This window comes from Sminthopsis crassicaudata, chromosome 5 (assembly GCF_048593235.1).
Source record: "Sminthopsis crassicaudata isolate SCR6 chromosome 5, ASM4859323v1, whole genome shotgun sequence".
Lineage (NCBI taxonomy): Eukaryota > Metazoa > Chordata > Mammalia > Dasyuromorphia > Dasyuridae > Sminthopsis > Sminthopsis crassicaudata.
In genome coordinates this window covers 230,047,968-230,068,158 of record NC_133621.1, presented here as the reverse complement: position 1 = coordinate 230,068,158, position 20,191 = coordinate 230,047,968, and the positions used below count along the sequence as shown (strand labels likewise).

Sequence of the window (20,191 nt, the reverse complement as noted above, 5' to 3'; positions counted from 1 at the left end):
CTGCAGCTACAATAGATAGTGCTTCCATTTATCTTGAGATTGAGACCAGGATCCCTTCTCCCCCATGATCACTCTTCTCTGCATTGGAACCTTGATCAAGGTCCTGCTTTCCTGTAGCCCTAAGTATAAACATTCCTTTTAAACCTAGCATTGTGACCTAAAACTGTGTATGAGTAATGTAACTGGCTGAAACCAATGCTAACAAAGGGTCCCCTGCAATCTCCTTCTGACTGGTTTTCTGATGCCCATCCCCACAATGATCTGTGGGCCAAGAACTCTCCAAGCTGCTCCTGCTGTTGTCACCTGCCCCTGCTGGTGTTATAGCATGGAGGGCATACACTGTGTGGTTTGCATGTGCTCCAGAGCCGACCAACATTTCAGTGATAGACTTTTCCTGCCAACCTCTTGTCTTGTACTGAAAAATTATTTCACCCAACCTTCTGTTGCTCCAGAATTTGAGTTGAGATATAATTATTTAGAGGGTAATGGGAGAATTTGACTGAATGTTTCTATATTCCACCATCTTGGTTTTGCCTCCTTTACAGACTTTGACAGATTTGAGAATATTTTTTTTCCTAACCTACTTGTTTTGTGATACAGGAGCCATCTGCCAGTGGCTGTAGAATGGATCTCTTCATATGAGAGGATAATGATGATACAAGGAGACTGAGAAGCAGTTGCTGTTCTCTGACCTCTCTCTTCTTCCCTCTGTCTCCAATTTATTTCATTCCCAATTCACAGGGAACATCTGTAAAGGCTGCTTTGCAACTCCTTCAGTGTTATGATTCACAGCTGTGGAGGTTCTTGGAGAATTGACCTACTCTTTCACTTAGGCATGGTCCTTAACACACTTGATACAAGCCCTTATCACCTCATCTATTCCTTCTAATCGTTCCTCCTCTCAGCTGCCAAATTGATCTGCCTAAAGCACAGGCCTGACCATTTCATCACTCAAACTTTATCTCCAGGTTCAGATATAAAACCTTTGGTTTGGCTTTTAAAGCCCTTCATAACCTGTCTTCCCTACCCTTCCAGTATTTTTATACCATACACTTCCTTCTCTATCCACTTGGCAATTCAGTGACTGTTTTGCACACTCCATCTCTGGAATTCAAGAACTTTGATTGGCTGCTCCTCATGCTTAGAATGCTTCCCCTCCTCATTTCAATCTCTTAGTTTTCTTAGCTTCCTTTAAATCCCAGCTAAAATCTCACTTTCTGCACTCTTCCTAATCCTTTACCGCCCTATCTCCAGGTAATGGAAAGTCCTATTGATTTTATTGCCACGATAATTCTTAACATCTGTCCTCACTAAAAGGAACCCACATGTGCAAAAATGTTTGTGGTAGTCCTTTTTTGTAGTAGCAAGAAACTGGAAATAGTGGATGCCCATCAGTTGGAGAATGGCTGAATAAATTATGGTATATGAATGTTATGGAATATTATTGTTTTGTAAGAAATTACCAGGAGGATGATTTCAGAGAGGGCTGGAGAGATTTACATGAACTAATGCTAAGTAAAATGAGCAGAACTAGGAAATCATTGTTCACGGCAATAAAAAAATTATATGATGATCAATTCTGAGGAACATGAACTCTTTTCAACAATGAAGTGATTCAGGCTTGTTCCAATGATCTTGTGATGAAGAGAGCCATCTACAACCAGAGATGAGGTGGGAACTGAGTGTAGATGACAAAATAATATTTTGTCTTTTTTTGTTGTTTGCTTGAATTTTGTTTTCTTTCTCATTTTTTTCCTTTCCTTTTTTTTTTTTTTGCTAAAGTAATTGGAGTTAAGTGACTTCCCCAGGATCACACAGCTAGGAAGTGTTAAGTGTCTGAGATTTGAACTCAGGTCCTGGCGCTTTGGGGCTAGTGTTCTAACCACTGTGCCACCTAGCTGCCCCATTTTTTCCCTTTTTGATCTGATTTTTCTTATGTAGTATGATAATTGTGGAAATATGTACAGAAGAATTATGTACATTTTACAAATAATGGATTATTTGCCATCCAGGAGAGGGGACGGGGGAAAGGGAGGAAGAAAATTTGGAACACAAGGTTTTGCAAGGGTGAATGCTGAAAATTACCTGAGCATATGTTCTGAAAATAAAAAGCTTTAATTTAAAAAAAAATCTGTTCCCACTTCTCTTTGCTACCAGCCTGGTTTCCCTTCCTAAATGGAATACTAATAGCAGCCACCTAACTGGTTTCTCTATTTCCCAGGTTCATTTTTCTAATCAGTGCTCCATACAGTTACCAAAATAATCTTAAAGCTCAGGTCTGATGATGTCATTTCTCTGCTCAAACTGTCTAGTGATTTCCTATTGCTTGTAGAATACGAACTCCTTAGCTAGGCATTTAAGGCAACCTACAATCTTGCTCCAACCTACAGCCTTATTTCACACTATTTTGCTTCAAGTGAACCACATTCCAGCCTAACAGTGATATTAGCTGTTCCTCAATCTGTTTTTATCTTCTTTCAATATAGAACTTTGAAGATTACCAGGGATTGAGTTGATTAAAGGAGAAAGCTTCATGGAAGTAGTGGAATGAATGAGGCTTGAAAAATGAATAAGATTTTGACAGGGAAAAAAGAGAAGTCAGTTGGCAGGAATAACAAAAGGAAAGATTTAGAAACTAGTTTATAGCTTGGAGATGACAAAATTAACAATAGCATCATCATTCTTCCAGTTACCCAAGTTTACAATCTGGGTGTCATCCTCATTCTTCTTTAGCCATTCAATCAGACACAGACATGGTATTGATACCTAAATTAGGTAGAATGAAAACAGAGAAAGAAAATTATAGACCAATCTCCCTAATGAATATTGATGCAAAAATCTCAAACAAAATATTAGCAAAGAGATTACAGATAATCCCCAGGATAATACACCATAACCAAGTAGGATTTATACCAGGAATGCAGGGCTGGTTCAATATTAGAAAAACTATTAGCATAACTGACTATATCAATAACCAAATTAACAAAAAACATATGATTATCTCAATAGATGCAGAAAAAGCATTTGATAAAATCTAACACCCATTCCTATTAAAAACACTAGAGAGTATAGGAATAAATGGACTTTTCCTTAAAATAGGCAGTAGTATCTATTTAAAACCAACAGCAAGCATCATATATAATGGGGGCAAACTAGAACCATTCCCAATAAGATCAGGGGTGAAACAAGGTTGCCCACTATCACCATTGCTATTCAATAGTATATTAGAAATGCTAGCCTTGGCAATAAAAGAAGAAAAAAGAGATTAAAGGAATTAGAGTATGTAATGAGGAAACCAAATTATCACTCTTTGCAGATGATATGATGATATACTTAGAGAACCCCAGCAAATCAACTAAAAAGCTAGTAGAAATAATCTACAACTTTAGCAAAGTTGCAGGATACAAAATAAATCCACATAAATCATCAACGTTTTTAAACATCACTAACAAAATCCAACAGCAATAGAAACAAAGAAAAATTCCATTTAAAATAACTGTTGATAGTATAAAATATTTTGGAATTTATCTGCCAAGGGAAAGTCAGGAAATATATAAACAAAACTACAAAACACTTTCCACACAAATAAAATCAGATCTAAGCAATTGGAAAAATAGCAAATGCTTGTGGATAGGTTGAGGGAATATAATAAAGATGACAATATTCCCTAATCTAATCTATTTATTTAGTGCTATACCAATCAGACTCCCAAGAAACTATCTTACTGAACCAGAAAAAATAACAACAAATTTCATCTGGAAGAACAAAAGGTCAAGAATGTCAAATGAATTTATGAAGAGAAAAGCAATTGAAGGTGTCCTAGCTATACCAGATCTAAAACTATATTATAAAGCAGCTGTTACCAAAACCATTTGGTACTAGCTAAAAAATAGAAAAGTTGATCAGTAGAATAGGTTCGGTTCACAGAAAAAAGAGCCAATAATTATAACAATCTTGTATTTGACAAACCCAAAGGCCCCAGCTTTTGGGATAAGAATTTACTATTAGACAAAAACTTCTGGGAAAATTGGAAACTAATATGGCAGACTACCTAACACCTAATACCGTATACCAAGATAAGGTAAAAATGGGCTTATGACCTAGATATAAAGAATGATATTATAAACAAATTAGAAGAACACAGGATAGTTTACCTCTCAGATTTGTGGAAGGAAGAAGGAATTTGTGACCAAAGAACTAAAGACCATTATTGAACATAAAATAGATAATTTTGATTATAGTAAGTTAAAAAAAAATTGTACAAACAAAACTAATACAGACAAGATTAAAAGAGAAGCAATAAACTGGGAAAACATTTTTACACCCAAAGGATCTGATAAAGGCCTCATTTCTAAAATATATAGAGAAGCCATCCTCCAATTGATAATGGTCAAAGGATATGAACAGAAAATTTTCAGATGAAGAAATTGAAACTATTTGTAGTCACATGCAAAAGTGCTCCAAATCACTATTAATCAGAGAAATGCAAATTAAGACAACTCTGAGATTGGCTAAGATGACAGGAAAAGATAATGATGAATGTTGGAGGGGATGTGGGAAAACTGGGACACTGATGCATTGTTAGTTGAACTGAGAATGGATCCAACCATTCTGGAGAGCAATTTGGAACTATGCTCAAAAAGTTATCAAACTGTGCATGCTCTTTGATCCAGCAATGTTTCTACTGGGCTTATATCCCAAAGAAATGTTAAAGAAGGAAAAGGGACCTGTATGTGCAAAAATGTTTGTGGCAGCCCTTTTTGTAGTGGCTAGAAACTGGAAAATGAATGAATGCCCATCCATTGGAGAATGGCTGAACTGTGGTATATGAAGGCTATGGAATATTATTGTTATGTATTAAACGACCAGCAGGAGGATTTCAGAAAGGCCTGGAGAGGCTTACATGAACTGCTGCTGAATGAAATGAGCAGAACCAGGAGATCACTATACACTTCAACAACAATACTCTATGAAGAAATTAATGACCAGAAGAAAATAAAAAGAAAAAAAAAACTAAGTGTTTTATTGCTTTGGGGAGAAAATTAGTCCATATGACAAAGGTCTTCCACTCATGTTCTATGGCTCTAAATTATAATAACCCTAGAGCAGGGGTTCTCAAACTACGGCTTGTGGGCCAGATGCAGCCCACTGAGGGCCTCCCACAGTCTGAGGGACAGTGAACTGGCCCCCTATTTAAAAAGTGTGAGGACCACTGGCCTAGAGCATGAAGGCCAGTTGTTAGCCATACAATGGGACCTAGTGTTATAATTCCTGACCAGATGGTTAATCTGACAGTATTTAAGCTCCTAAAATGTTCCAGACACTGTCTTAAGACAAAAAAATAGTCCCTCAAGACGCTCACAGTCTAAAGAAGAGAAAGAACTTGCAAATGACTATGTTCTAGCAAATTATAAATATGTGCATATTTGTATATATACATAGGTATTCATGCATGTATATGTGGAGGTTCAAAAGACCCCCCAAAAGCTTGGGGTTGCAGTTCTTTTTCCTGAGGTGTCTCAAAAGAATTTGCAGGCTTGAATTCATCTCCAAGTCAAGGAGTAAAGTTTATTATAATTGTTATGCTAATTGAAGGGGGCTAAATTCCAAAAGGATTTAGCAAAGAATCCGAGAAAGAAGAGAAATTTATAGGAAAAGAGAGAGGACCCATTCTTCTTGTCACTAATATGCTAATATGCTTAGAGGTAAAACTGAGGAGTGCACCTCACCATTTGCCTCGAAACCCCAATTATCACAGACTATTATTGGAAGTTGTTATGGTACGGGAGCCACCTGCAGTGGCTGCTGGAGGTCTAACTCAGACCTGTAGAATGAATGATGATACAAGGAGACTGAGAGGCTGTTGCTGTTTTCTGACCTTCCTCCTCTTCCCTCTGTCTCCAGTTTATTTCATTCCCAACCACAAGGAACATTTGCATCAATAAAGGCTGCTTTGCAACTCCTTCAAGTTTATGATTCACAGCTGTGGAGGCTCCTGCAGAACTGACCTGCCCCTTGGCCTCGGGCATGGTCCTTAGCAGGTAAGTCAGCAATGTTGTAGGACATACTAATGCTAGAAGCTGTAGGATCACTGACAAATTGTTACAACAATAGCGGTTCTAAGGTCTGGGGGCCTCAGGATTACTGCTATAGTTCTCCTAGAAGCTGCACCCTTCTATATGTATGTGTAAATATCCATATGTATGTATATGTTAGGTATATACTTATGCATTTATCTCTGCACCCATGCATGCATATATCATATGTGTATGTGCACGTGCATAAATGCGTGCATATACCACGTGTATGTATATATGTGCATCTACCTCTGCCCGCATGCACGCATACATAAACGCACATATAGATCACATAAGTAATTGGATGTGTGCCTCAGTCTATGTGCATGCAGGCATGACATATGCGTATATATTGCATACATGTGCGTAGCTATGGATATGTGCATCCATGTAAAGGCCCCGGGACCAAAGAGCACTAGGAAAGGCTTCTTGCAAAAAGGGTGACTGACTGGTAAATTAGAAGAATTAACTGTCTTGACTTCATGAACATGTAGAGAAGGTTGAGAGTGGATTTCAAGGAAGCAGAAAAAACCTTCCATAAACGAACTCGTTTTGGGAGCCTTGGAGAGTGGGGTGGGCTAGAAGGATCCTCAGCATGGGTCGAGCTAATCCGGGAAGGCTTCTGGTAGGAAGAAGCCCCGTAAGAGGGAGAGAGACGAGGGGACAGCGCCTCGCCCAGGCAACCTCCATCGCCGCCTCGGGCAACTCGAGGAAGAGAAGCCCGCGGGCTGGGGATCGCGGGGGTGGGGAGCTGGGAGACGGCTGGTTAAACTCGCATTCTCCGCTCAGGCCTGAACCTGGAGGCACCGCCCGGGGGCGGGGTTTCCGGTGGCGGAGCCGTGAGGAGAAGGGGGGCAGCAGGACGTCCCGTGACTCCGGGAGGACGGCGCATCACATGACACGGAAGTGACTTGGAACAGGAAGAGGACGAAAAAAAAACACCGTCCGCAGCCCCAAGCCGAACCGGACCCGCCGCCGCCATGAACAGCAAAGGCAAGAGCGGACAGGGGGCGAGGCTGGCGGAACAGGGACGGGGGCGGGTTGGCCGAGGGCCCTGGGGACCCGTAGGCCCCTATTCGGGCCGTTTACCTTCCTCGCCTAGGGGCCCGGCCTTGGGCCCGCGCCGCGGCCGCTCCCCCGCCGAGGCCCCGAGCCGCGGCCGCTCACCCCCTCCCTGAGCTTTCTCCCTTAAAGCCTGTGGCGCAGTTCTGAGCTGCAAGGGGGCCTGGGCGGGATGGGCAGGCCGCACGGCCAATGAGGAGCGAGGGCTCCGATGGGGCCTGGCCAATGAGAAAGCGGAGGGGGTGGGGCCGCGTGCTGCCTGGTGACGGGCGCCCCCCCATCCCTCCTCTGGCCTGGGGGAGTTAGAGGGGGAAGGTCGGTGTCTGTGGCGAAGGGATGGGCTCCGGGGCCGGGGTGTCGGGCTCCCCTCCTCGCTGCCTGCCTCCGCCTCTATCGATAGCTGTGGATGTGCCGGTTCAGCCCGCCCGAGCCCACTGTCGGGGTCAGGGCGCCCCCGGTTCCTCTCCCTGAATTGTTCTATTGTCTGGGAAGCCCTTCCCCCGGGCCCCGCGGGGCAGGAGCTGGGTCTGGGGTTCGGCCCCGGGCGTGCTCCCGGGCCAGCTGTATGACCTTGGGCAACTTCAATTTTCGTGATCCCGAGGTGTCCTCTAATCTCCAGGTCCGGAATAACCGCCGGGCACGAGCTTTGTAGGTGGCGTTTTAGAGCATTTTGAGGATTGCAAACCATTAGATGCATTAGCGTCTTACAGGTCATGACACAGACTGTAGTGAGTGTTTTTTTTTTTTTTTAATAAAGAATTTGTAGATTACATTTTCATTGAACAGAACTAGACGCAAGCCTTTTTTGCAAGTTAAGAGAGCGGTGGCTTTTCCACCTCCGTGAGGCTGCATCCCGGAAGCATTCGGCACCCTTCTCCCAGACTTGTTTTAAGGATCAAATGAAATGTGATTTGTAAAGTACGGGAAACCGTAGAGGGGCCGCAGCGATCCTCACCACAACTCTGGGATGTGGGTGCTGTTGTTATCCCGTGCACCACAGGAATTAAGTGCGGCGCCCATCGGGGCACAGTAAGTGTCGGAGACAAGGGATGCTCCCATCTTCCTGACTCCTTGTCCAGTGCTCTAGATAAGATAAGCCCCTTCCCTGGGTAATGAGGCTGTCAGAGAAGCCACAGAGGCCGTGCAAAGTGTGCTGGGTCACAGGTCACAGCGGCCCTCCCTTCTGGTCTGTGTGACCTTGGACACTCGTGGTTCCTGGGCTTCAGCTTGGACCACTTCCATCTCTGAATCTGTATGTGGCCTAATAGCCGCTGCATCTGCTACATCTTTGCAAAACTGACCTTGAAGGTCTAGATTTTTCAATCCAGGCCAAGGGAAAAGGAAGACGCCCCTCCAAAACTGACTACCATGGCAGGTAGGCCACGCCTGGAGTCAGGGATCCCTTACTAATTGATACGAGCCCACCCGAGCCCTCATGGGACCTGGAAGAGTTTCTGTTCATATGGGGCTTTCCTTGGAACTGACCGGACACACACGTGCCTCCAACCCCCCTCTAGTAAAGCACAGTTCCCTGCCTGGGCCTGTCAGCAATCTCTGATCTGCAGCTGCAAGGTAGCACTTCTCCCTGCCTCCTTTTGTTCCCCAACACGGTCCCTTCTCCAGCTGTTGTCAGATACCCCCCTCGGGTCTGCACAGCTGGGTGAGTCTGTGGGCACAGTGCTCTCTCTGTCCCGGCCACGCATGATGCACCACATGTACCTTTTTGTCTCTTGCAGGGCAGTATCCGACGCAGCCCACATACCCTGTGCAGCCTCCTGGGAACCCAGTGTACCCTCAAACTGTGCACCTCCCTCAGGTTCCACCATACACGGATGCACCTCCAGCTTATTCTGAGGTAAGAGGATCAAGGTTCTTAGACAACGGAGCAGGCACGACCACATGCCGCCATTGCCCCACGTCACTGAGGAGACTTACTTTTATCAGTCTCTCACCAGTTCTGACATGTTGTGTGTAAGCTTGTTTCTCTACATCAAATTGCAGAAATGGTAGCATGGGTGAAAAATTCGTTTCAGTTGGGTTGCCAGGGGCTAGAAGGGGTAGGGAGCAGGTGATTCTGACAATATAATAGTGAGGTTTTCTCTCCTTACTTAGGCTCTGGTTTGGGAGAGAGCTGCTTGAGAGCAGGTTTAGTGGTAGGGGGAGGGAGGCTGTGGAACTAAGCGTTGGCTGGCTTAGTGACACAGTTTTTTGGGAGAATTAAACATTGTCTATTAAAATCCATAATTAAAACTCCGTGAGATAAACCTTGGTTTTTTCCTTCTGCTTCTTTCTAGCTCTATCGTCCAAACTTTGTGCACCCAGGAACTGCAACAGTTCCCACTATGTCAGCTGCCTATCCTGGTGCTTCTTTGTTTCTCCCCATGGGTCAGTCGGTGGCCGTTGGGCCCGTTGGTTCCGCGGTGCCCCTGGCTTATTACCCACTTGGTCATGTATACCCCCCGGGTTCAACCGTGCTGGTGGATGGAGCCTACGACCCCGGTGCCAGGTTTGGAGCTGGGGCTACTGCTGGTAACATTCCTGTGAGTATGACCAGAAAACACTCAGTCTTTCTGTGTTTGGCTCAAAGCATCCCAATGTCCTGAGTTTTCTAAAACCTCAGACTTTTCTTTCATGCTCAGTATTATTTACCTGTGTGATTTGGACAATTTGGACAAATTACTTAATGTCTCTAAGCCTCAGTTTCTGCAAAAGGAGGAAGCTGAACTAGATGTCCTTTAAGCTTCTTCCAGCTCTGTGATCCTGACCCCAGAACCCCAACATCCTTGGGCAGTGATTGTTGTCTTTTATACCCACCTATGAGGCAGGCAGCCAGGGGGTGGGAGGTGAGGACTGCAAAGAAATCCTCTAGCAGAAATAGCCTGGTAATTAATTTTATAGCTAACAAGTCTCTTTTTCTAAACCTAAACCCCTTTGCCCTGTCTTCCTGATTCCTAGATTTGGGGCCATTTCCCAGCTCATCTAAGAAAGAAAAGAGGAGCAATTTAAACTTAATTATTTTTATGAACTTGTTTTACCAAAAATTTGTATTTACTTGGTAAGCATTTAACTTTATTACTATTCATGGCTACAGTTCTGCACAGTCACTGAATAGATAGAAAACATTTTATCTTCAGGTTTTTCCAAAAGGTTGGCATTTTTGGTTAAATTATTTCTAGATTATCTGGGGATTTGTTTCCTATATGCCCATAAAGAAGAGAAACTTGGAATTTGCCAAATTTTTTCTAAGTAACTATCCACTGACAGTAACAACCATGGTTATGTCCACGTCTTTGTGCCCATCCAAGAGCCATGTATATCTCTGAAAAAAGAAAGTTCTTAAGTTGTGGATCAGGTGGTCCCAAGTTTTCTTTGATTTCTGCAGGGCACCAGATCAGTTCCAAAGCCACTTCTGTTCCTTATGTATATTCTACCAGGGCTTAAGATCCCCACCTTGAACTGGCCTATTGGACCCAAATTATATTATTATCACATTCCAGATAACATTGCTGTGACCAGTATCATTTTGCAGTAATGTCATTCTTCTTGTAAAGCATTAATAATTAATTGCCAAATACTACTGTAACATCACAAAATTCCTTAAAAATGAAAATTGGAAATTTATCAATCATTACTTCCAGTTTTCTTGGAGCCAGTTAGTAGTATTGGGTAGGATATGCCTCTATTTGAGATATCCTTTTAAAAAGATGATTTTGATCCCCTAGAGAGCCTCTCCAGGGATTTTGTTTTGATGTTACTCTCTACCATTTATAAAGATGATAAGTGTTTCCCAGAACACTAGCATGATGTCCAGTTAACTTTGTGGAACAGGCTTGGAGCAAAAGCAGCATCCAAACAGGATATAAAAGGAACTCGGCCCTTGAAAGTTCTAAGATTGGAGAGGATCCAATATAAGTCTAAACTATACACAAGTCATAATGGTCCCTGTGTCTTGCTCTAGAGCTGGGTATCTTTTGAATGAGTGTTAGTGTCCCTCTTCCAAGTGTTCTTCTTTGCTGTCTTTGGGTATTCAGGAAAGGGAGTTGTGTGCCTTCTCTCCAGAACCCAAACTGCTTCAATAGGAATACATTAGCCAGCCCCATGAAATTTACTTGGTCCTCAAATTGCCATTTTCCCTGTTAGGCCCTCCTTTCAATTTCCCCTGGGGCCCCATTTTCCCTGCACCAGCTTCTCTGTGCCCATTCAACCTTGTTCTTTACTTCCAGCCTCCACCCCCTGGTTGCCCCCCCAATGCTGCTCAGCTTGCTGTTATGCAAGGGGCCAACGTGCTAGTAACTCAGCGGAAGGGGAACTTCTTCGTGGGTGGTTCGGATGGTGGCTATACCATCTGGTGAAGAACCAAAGCCACCCCCGTGCCAGGAAAGACATCACACACCGTCAGCACTTCTCACAATGTAACTGCTTTAGTCATATTAACCTGAAGTCAAAGTTTAGACACGTCGTTGGGTTGTCTTTCTGGTGCCCAAACTTTCAGGCACTTTTCAAACTTAATAACGAACCATGTAATGGTAGCAGTACCTCCCTAAAACATTTCAAGGTGGGGGGAGGGGGGTGATCCATTCATAAAATGAATGTGGGCAAATCTTCCCTGAAGATGTTCCTTTAATTCCTTTGGAGTAATACTGCACCATACTGGTCTTTGCTTTTAGTAATAAACCATCAAATTAGTTTTGGAGGGAACTTTGATCTTCTGAAGAATTAAAGTTGCCAAATTATTCTGATTGGTCTTAAATCTCTTTAAAGTCTTTGATTTCTATTACTTGTTATAAACGAAATGCATAGATGTCTACCTTTTCCCTTCACATCCTTTGCCCTTTCCCTACTTCCCTCGCCAATCTCCATTGAATCAATGGTGCAGGACAGAAAGCCAGTCAGACTTCTTTCTCTCTCTCCCTGCACCTCTCCCTACTTCTTGTGTGAAAGGAGACTTGGCTCTCCTTATCTTTTGACCTTTTATTCAAAAGGATCCTCTGAAACCACTTGTGTTCACAGTTTAGACCCCCATTCTTACCCCTCAGCAAAAACAGAATGGACCATTCCTTTTGTACTCTTCTCATGGATGCCTCTGCACACAAAAGCCTCATCCAGGTTTGTTTTGGTGCCAGAAACGTGATCTGCGTACCTGATGTCAGCGCTAACCGTTTTAGTCAACTGTAGGTTTAAAATGAGAGAGGCAAGGGGAAGGGCTCTATTTCCAACAGCGGGATGAATGACTTCACAGTCCAATTAAGGGGAGTTTTGAGAACAGATATTGGTTGCCATCTGTTTAAATGTCTGAGGCAGCTAGCTGACCATGGCCATTAATTAACTGCTCAAGAACTGGGTTAATGGAATTGTATTGTGAATGGGTCACTTTAAGGCAAGTTCAATTGAAGTCTCATTAAGGCTGAAAAGATTCAGGGATCCTCAGTCTTTTAATTTTTGTTTTCTGGAATTGGATTTGATGAATATATTTTATCTTATAATTTCAGTTCATCTAAATTTGACTGTATTCTGTATATATGGTGTTTGACTGTACCATTGACTGTTATGGAAGTTCAGCGTTGTATGTCTCTCTCTTCACTGTGGTGCACTTAACTTGTGGATTTTTTATACTAAAAATGTAGAATAAAGAATATTTTGAAGATTTGAATAAAGTGATGAAGTTGCATTACACCTTAACTCCAAATATTTCTCATCCAGCTCATTTCTAGATCTTTTCTGAATTACATTCTGTAGCCTCATGAGGACTCTAATTAGTATAGTACCATCAAGTTAATTCCTCAACCTCTGTGGCTGACATCTTTGGTGATTTTAGACAGGAATCTACAGGCACTATAGGTATTCTCAATTTTGGGGTCTACTTAAAAAACATTTTAAAAAATCAGTATAATTGGTTTCTTATGTATTTAAAAAATGTCATTCGAAGAAGGAATCTATTGGCTTTGCTGACACACAAGATTAAGAATCCCTAAAGGTATAACAAGATTTTATTGGCAGTTTTACTCAATTTTCTAGTAAGGAAAATCTGTAGGGAAAAATTGAGGGCATGTAAAACATTCAGACTCTTTACCTCCTTCTTTCCTGGCAACATGTGGACCATACTGCACAACCAAAACATAGTACAGTGTCCTGCTCAATATATGAATCCTGAGCACTAGGGTGGTAGGGCTGAAGATAGAAGAAAATGTGGGAAGCTGCCCTCCAGAAGTTTCTCTGGGTGAACAGAGAGGGCGCTAAGGTTAGTGCTTCCTTCTCCCTTCCACCCCATAGAGTTTTCAGGCTGCATTCTTGGAGGATTTTGTTCTAACCAGAGCAAAGGTGGAATCTAAAAATATACTGAGCAATTTCTAGATCTTCAGGAATTAGGAACCCAACAAAATACTTCTGTGTCATTTTCTTTTTAAGTAAGCATCTTTGACCTCCTAGTAGCATCTGACAGTTAAATCCCTCCTTTCAACCTTGCCTTCAGAGATGACCATATTCCTAGTTCTCCTAATTGGATCCCTCACTCTTCTGTCTCCATCCTCTTCCTGATCCTATAAACAGGTATTCCCCAATGCTCTGCCTCCTCTTTACACTCTCTCCCTGAACATTCACCTTTACTTTCTTAACTCCAACTATTGCTTCTGCAGGTAATTCTCCAGATCTCTTTCTGGTCCTGATTGCTTTTCCCTCTAGGCCTGCTTGTGAGACTTTTCTACCTGGATGCAACTCAGTATGTCCAATGCAAAGTTCATTGTCTTTTACTTTAAATCCCTTCTGTCTTCTGATTTCACTACTTCTGTCAGTGGTGTCACTATAATATCTCATCTCTGATGTTGAAAACAGTTTGACATTTTAAACTTTCACTCTATTGATCCAAGCAGTTAATAAAACCCTATTCTCTCTTCCTATCACCACCTCTCTGAGTATAGACTCATTACAATCTACCTGGACTACAACTCTTGCCTCTTAACAGACTTTCCTGCATCCATTCTTACTCTCCCTCTCCATCCTACTGCATCCATCTCATATTCATTTCCTTACACACATTTAGACTTCATAGTACTCTTTTCCTCGAAAATCCTCAGTAGCTTCCTATTGCCAAGTTACTAAAATTGTAATTCCTTTGCCTAGCATTCATGCTTCCTTTTACTTGTGTCATTTGTCTAGCCCCGGGACCAAAACCATGCCCCAGAGTACCTCACCCCTTTATCCTGCCTTGGGGCCCTCTGCCTTGATTGGCGATTGCTTTAATTTTCTACTTGAGTAGGAAGGCCCTCCTTAGCCATCTCATCTGCTGCTTTGTGTTCCAGCTCTTGTACCATGATCAAATCAACTGTCATTGCTCCTGGAAAGGATATGCCAATCTATTTCATCTATCCATTCGTCATTTCTGTAAAATTCTAGACCCGAATATTCACTGACTTATTTCCCTACATATATTGTCTTCTTGTAGTGGAACGATATCCTAATCCCGAATCCCTGTGAGTTAGGATAGCTTTTCCTTACAAACAATTGAAACCATCTTGGCTTTGAAGAGTTATTGACTTCTCATTCCTCTATACAAAACAGCCATGAGGACTCTAGATACTGTCTTGACGCTTGGTTTGCAGACAAATATGGCTACCTCAAAGGCAGAGGTGGTTTGTTCATCTGAACCAACTCATGGTGTCCTCAATGCATATCCTTATTGAATATCCTCCCATTATAGCTAAGTAAATATTTTGTTAACTTTTAATCTAGTTTTTATTTCATTATCCAACATAGACTATTAGGCATCTAGTCCAGCTTGGAAACTATACACTATCCTATTAGAATGTAAGATCTTTGAATGCAGGGACTGCCTTTTGCATGGTGGTTAGTACACGATAAATGCTTCATAAATGTCTTTACATTCATTCACTTATTTATTAATTCATTCAACTCCACACTGATACTACCTTAACATTCTAGCCTTTACTCCATATATTCTATGCAATAGTCCAGGTGTTCTTGAATTTGGATGGAAGAGAAATAATTTTTATCTTCACTAACCTCTAATTAGCATTTTGTTCATTTATATAAAAACATCATTCAGAGACAGATCTGAGACAGATCTGACTTCACTAGCCTGCCAATAGTGTCCATGACAAAGGTTAAGAACCCCAGCTCAAGCCTAATTAGTCTATTTGCTATCCCTTAAAACAGTGGTCTCCCAATATGGGGGAAAGTTGGGAGTGGGAGGGTGGGAACCATAACATGATACTAATCAATTCAAGGGTAGGAAGATGGATCGTATCTTACTTTCTCCACTTTTTTTTTTTTTTTTTAACCAGTACAACCACACCTACCTTTATTCCCCAGTACCCTTTTTCCTCTCCTGAGTTCTATACTTCACTTTCTCTAAGTCTGAAGTCAGCCTCGCTAGCCAATTATAATCTTATTGCTACAGAGACATCCACAAAGGTACAGTTGAGGAAAAAAAATTCTACCTTCCTCACCATCCCACTCTTGCCAAACCTCCTTTCTCTCTGCCTCCCAGATCTTGCTATGATTTTGACAGTGTTCTCAGAAGATAATCTCTGCACTCCAGGACGGTGACCAGTGAGTAAGAGCTTTGTCCCCCTTTTCAGTTTGTATGAGATAGAGTGAGTTGAATAGAATGAGTAGGCATATTCAGGCAGATCACAAATCTCTCACTAGATTAACTTCTCCCCCAAATACATCCTTCTTCCAAACTTTCCTCTTACTGTCCAGAGTCATTCATGCTCTTAACTTTGTTATTTTCAATTCCTCAAATGAGAGATGAAGCAAAGATGTTTCATTATTATTATTTAGTATCATCTTAAAAATTGTAACTATAGCAATAAGACAGGAAAAATAAAGGAATAGACAAGAAGGAAAAACAATTTTTTTTTTCAGATGATGTGATGGTATACTTAGAAAATCCTATAGAGATCAGCTAAAAAATTGTTCAAATCATTAACAACTTTACCCAAGTTGCAGGATATAAAATAAACCCACATAAGTCATTAGCATTTCTATATATTATCAACAAAACCCAGCAGGAAGAAATAGAAAGAAAGATAAATTCCATTTAAAATAATTGGAGACAGTATATAAAATACTTTAGCTAAGACACAGGAACTATATCAACACAATTATCAAACATTTTTCACAAAAAAATTACAGTTGGAGCAATATTAATTGCTCATGGGAAGATCAAACCAAGACAATAAAAATGACAATACTACCTAAATTAATTTGCTTATGCAGTGCCATACCAATCAAACTACCAAAGAATTTTTTTATAGAGCTGGAAAAAATAACAAAATTCATATTAAGAAACAAAAGGTAAAGAATATCAAGAGAATAAAGTGGAAGAATAAGACAGGCTAGCAGTAACAGATCTCAAACTATGCTATAAAGCAGGAATCATCAAAACAAGGTGGTAAGGTAAGAAAGAGTGGTTGATTAATGAAAGAAATTAGGTACATAACATACAGAAATAAGTGACCATAGTAAACAAGTGTTTGATCCGAAAAAGCCAAGTATTTGGGCAAGAATTTACTATTCAATTAAACTGGAAAGCAATTGGGCAGAAACTAGGGATAGATTAATATTTCACAGCATATATAGCAAGATAAGCTCAAAATGGGTACATGATTTAGACTGATTTAGACCTTCATTATCTCTCAAGCCTATGAATAAGAGGATCATGGGAGGTAAAATGGATAATTTTGAATATGCTGAATTTAAATGGTTTTGCACAAACAAAATCAAGGTGACCAAAATAAGGAGGAAAGCAGAAAAATTTTATAGCAAATTTCTCTGGTAAAAATTTCATTTCTCAAAAACAAAAATTATAAAAGCAAAATTTATACAAATAAGAGCCATTCTTCAATTGATAAATGGTCAAAGGATATGAAGGCAGTTTTTAGAATAAACTAAAGTTATAAATGGTTCTATGAAATAAATACTCTAAATTACTAAAGAGAGAAACAAATGAAAACAACTCTGAGGTACTACTTCATACCTATCAGATCAGAAAAAGAAAAATGACAAACAAATACTAGAGGGGATGTAGAAAAATAAAATAGGGACCCTAAAACACTGTTGGTGGAATTGTGAACTGTCAAGCATTCTGAACAATTTGGCCAAAGGACAATAAACTGTACATACCCTTTGACCCAGAAGTACTGATACTAAGTCTGTATCCCAAAGAGATCAAAAAAAAAAAAAAAAAAAAAGGATCCGTATGTATATTTATAGCTGCTTTTTTGGGGGGGTAACAAAAAATTGGAAACATGAGATAATGTCCATCAATTGGGGAATGGCTCAACAAGTTGTATGTAATTGTGATGGAATCTATTGTATTAGAAGAAATGATGAAGAGGATGGTTTCAGAAGAACCTGGGAAGATCTACATGAATTGAAGCAAAATGAAGTGAGCACAATCAGGAGAATATTGTACATGAAACAGCAATACTATATGATGATCAACTGTGAATGACTTAGCTACTCTGATCAATACAATGATCCACGAGAATTCCAAAGGACTCTTGATGAAAAACGCTATCCACCTTCAGAAAGAGAACTGATGAACTCTGAGTGCAGATTGAAGCATATTTTTTTCACTTTGTTTTTCTTGCTTTTTTTTCAATAACATGGTTAATGTGGAAATGTTTTGCATGACTTCATATGTATAATGTTTTCTTGCCTTCTCAATGGATAGGGGAGGGAGAGAATTTAGAATTGAAAATAAAAACTAAAAATTTTAAAAATGTATTTTTCAACTCCTCACTCTCCCTTATCACACATGCCTGATGTTGGCCTTCTTATTATTTCCATCTGTCACATTTGTTCCCTTCTCTCTACTCATCCAGCCACCATTCTAGTTAAGGTCCTCCTCATTTCTTTTGTACTATTGTAGTAGTCTACAAACTAATCTCTTTGCCTCCAGTCTCTCTGACCTGGAAGCTTGAGATTATGAGGATATTTTCTTTTGAGATTTCTAATGTATTATTTTTATTTTTATAAAATAATTAATGTATTATTTTTATTTTTAGTCTATCCTCTTTCTAATAGACCAGAGAAGTTTTCATTTATGATTTTTGAAATAAAATATCTTGAGGTACATATACACACACACACACACACATGTTAAACACATTTTCAGAGAGTTACATCGAGTCTTAAAATTATCCCTCAGCCTCTTTTTCAGATCAATTATTTTTGAATTGACCTCACCCCCCAAAATTTTTAATTTTATTCAAATATTTCTTCTCTCATTTCTATTTCATTTAATTTTCATAAGTCTATTTAATAAGGTTTGACTTCTGAGTTAAATGGTATGTACACTTTTATAGTACTTTCACCAAATTATTCCCCAGAATGTTTGGATCAGTTCACAACTCCACCAATAGTGCCTTCGTGCCCCTCTTTTATTTTTCCACATCCCCTCCAGCATTCCTGTTCCAAGCTATTAAATCTTTTCTCATTTTTTTCTTTCAGAACATTTGTCTTCTTTCCCTCCTTTCCTCCTTCCTCTCTCCCTCCCTCCTCCTCCCTCTCCCTTCCTTCCTTTCTTCCTCTTTCTTTTGAAGAATCAGTTTTTTCCTTTGATTCTTTATCTAACATTACTATTTACTAACATAACTATTACTCTTTTCTTCTAATTTGGGTTTGGGGGCATTTCTGGATCAAATAGTTCTTTATAGTGATTGGTGTCTTCTTCCATCCACTTAGATATCCAGCCTTAGTTCCAATTTGGGGCTTTGTGCTAGCACTAGAGTAAGTCCAGGACTTAGGTCCTCCTGTGCTTTTAGTTGAGACATGGTCAGCCCATGTTGGATCTCTACCTGGATTTCCCTGCTGACTCCCAATTCTAGTGAGGGTATGTATCTAAATAAAAAGGCTGATAGGTTTTAGGCTCCCTACATATCATTGAAGTTCAGAGCAATAGCTTTTCAGAATCTTTAGCACTTCAGGGCAGAGCACTGTAGAACTCGAGTTCCTAGACGGAGTATCCAAGTCTGTATACTGTCTTGCCTAGACTAGATGCTCTAAGTCTGTGTAGGTTTCTGACCACCCAGAGACTGGTTTTCTCTGGTCAGTCTCTAGGTTCCTGCTGGGAAGTTTTCATTTTGGTTGTCTGTGCTAGCACTGGCACTTCTGGAGGTCCCCATTTCCTATTGCCCATGGATTTCTGATGTTTGGTCTAGTTTTATCTTGATGAAACTATTGACTGTTATCATTGAATTTTGTGATCATTATTTGTTATTTGTTACTACAATTTTGTTGATTTTCTGCAATTAGTTTGTGAGAGCCAGTCCACTTGCTTCTGTTCAAGAAGCTATCTTAGGCAGAAGTACCCATATCTAGTCTCCCTAATTTCAAATCCATGCTCCACAAATAACAACTCCACAAAGTAAGTTTCCTAAATCACAAATCTGACCATCTCTCTCAACTTGAAAAAAATTTTCAGTAGCTCCCCCTATTGACTCTAGTTATATATCATTTCATTTTTATCTCATCCTTTAAATGTCTTTTTTGTGTCATTTTGATGGCTATATATAAAATTATTGGTACTGTGTTACATGTATATACTTTATAACCAAGTAAATACATACATGTTGGATTATTTGCATATGTGTTTTATACTCCTATTTGCTCTAGGAATATAAGTTCCAGATATGTCCAGATTTGGTTCAGATAACTCCCAAATGTGGATAATTTAGTGCTGACTATTATTCTCTGCCTCTAGTAAATGAGAACCAAAATCTCATGTAATGAAAAATTTAATTCTGATAAAAAAAATTTATCACAAATACAGCATTGGATTGGGAATAAGAAAATGGGCTCAGAAGTCCCTTGAGAAGGGGGGATTGAAGAAAGGGTATGTATCAGATCCCAGCAGGAGGTCAGCTAATGTGTTATCACCACCATCACCCCCTCCCCAAGTTGCTGCAATGGTTATCAGGATGCCAAATAACATTTTGGGACCAGTAACTAGGATTCTTCATGAGTTACATAATGCAGCTCAGAGGCAGAGTGCGATTGGGCGACATCCATCACTATTCCCCCACCAA

The 20,191-nt window shown here is 40.4% G+C and overlaps 2 protein-coding genes across 2 annotated transcripts in view; one reads left to right on the top strand and one right to left on the bottom strand.

The window, feature by feature from the left end:
- Positions 1–6,799: 6,799 nt before the first annotated feature.
- Positions 6,800–12,793, top strand: DAZAP2 (DAZ associated protein 2). Its single transcript, XM_074270362.1, has 4 exons — positions 6,800–7,070; positions 8,876–8,994; positions 9,434–9,679; positions 11,363–12,793. The coding sequence occupies exons 1-4, from the start codon at positions 7,058–7,060 to the stop codon at positions 11,489–11,491; spliced, it is 507 nt and encodes a 168-aa protein (XP_074126463.1). The 5' UTR covers positions 6,800–7,057; the 3' UTR covers positions 11,492–12,793.
- Positions 12,794–19,884: 7,091 nt separating this feature from the next.
- The window catches only part of SMAGP (small cell adhesion glycoprotein), a 14,760-nt gene continuing 14,453 nt past the window's right edge, over positions 19,885–20,191 (bottom strand). Inside the window, exon 4 of the mRNA XM_074270363.1 lies at positions 19,885–20,191. This exon is cut by the window's right edge and continues 488 nt beyond it. The gene's annotated coding sequence lies outside the window, so the exon portion shown is untranslated.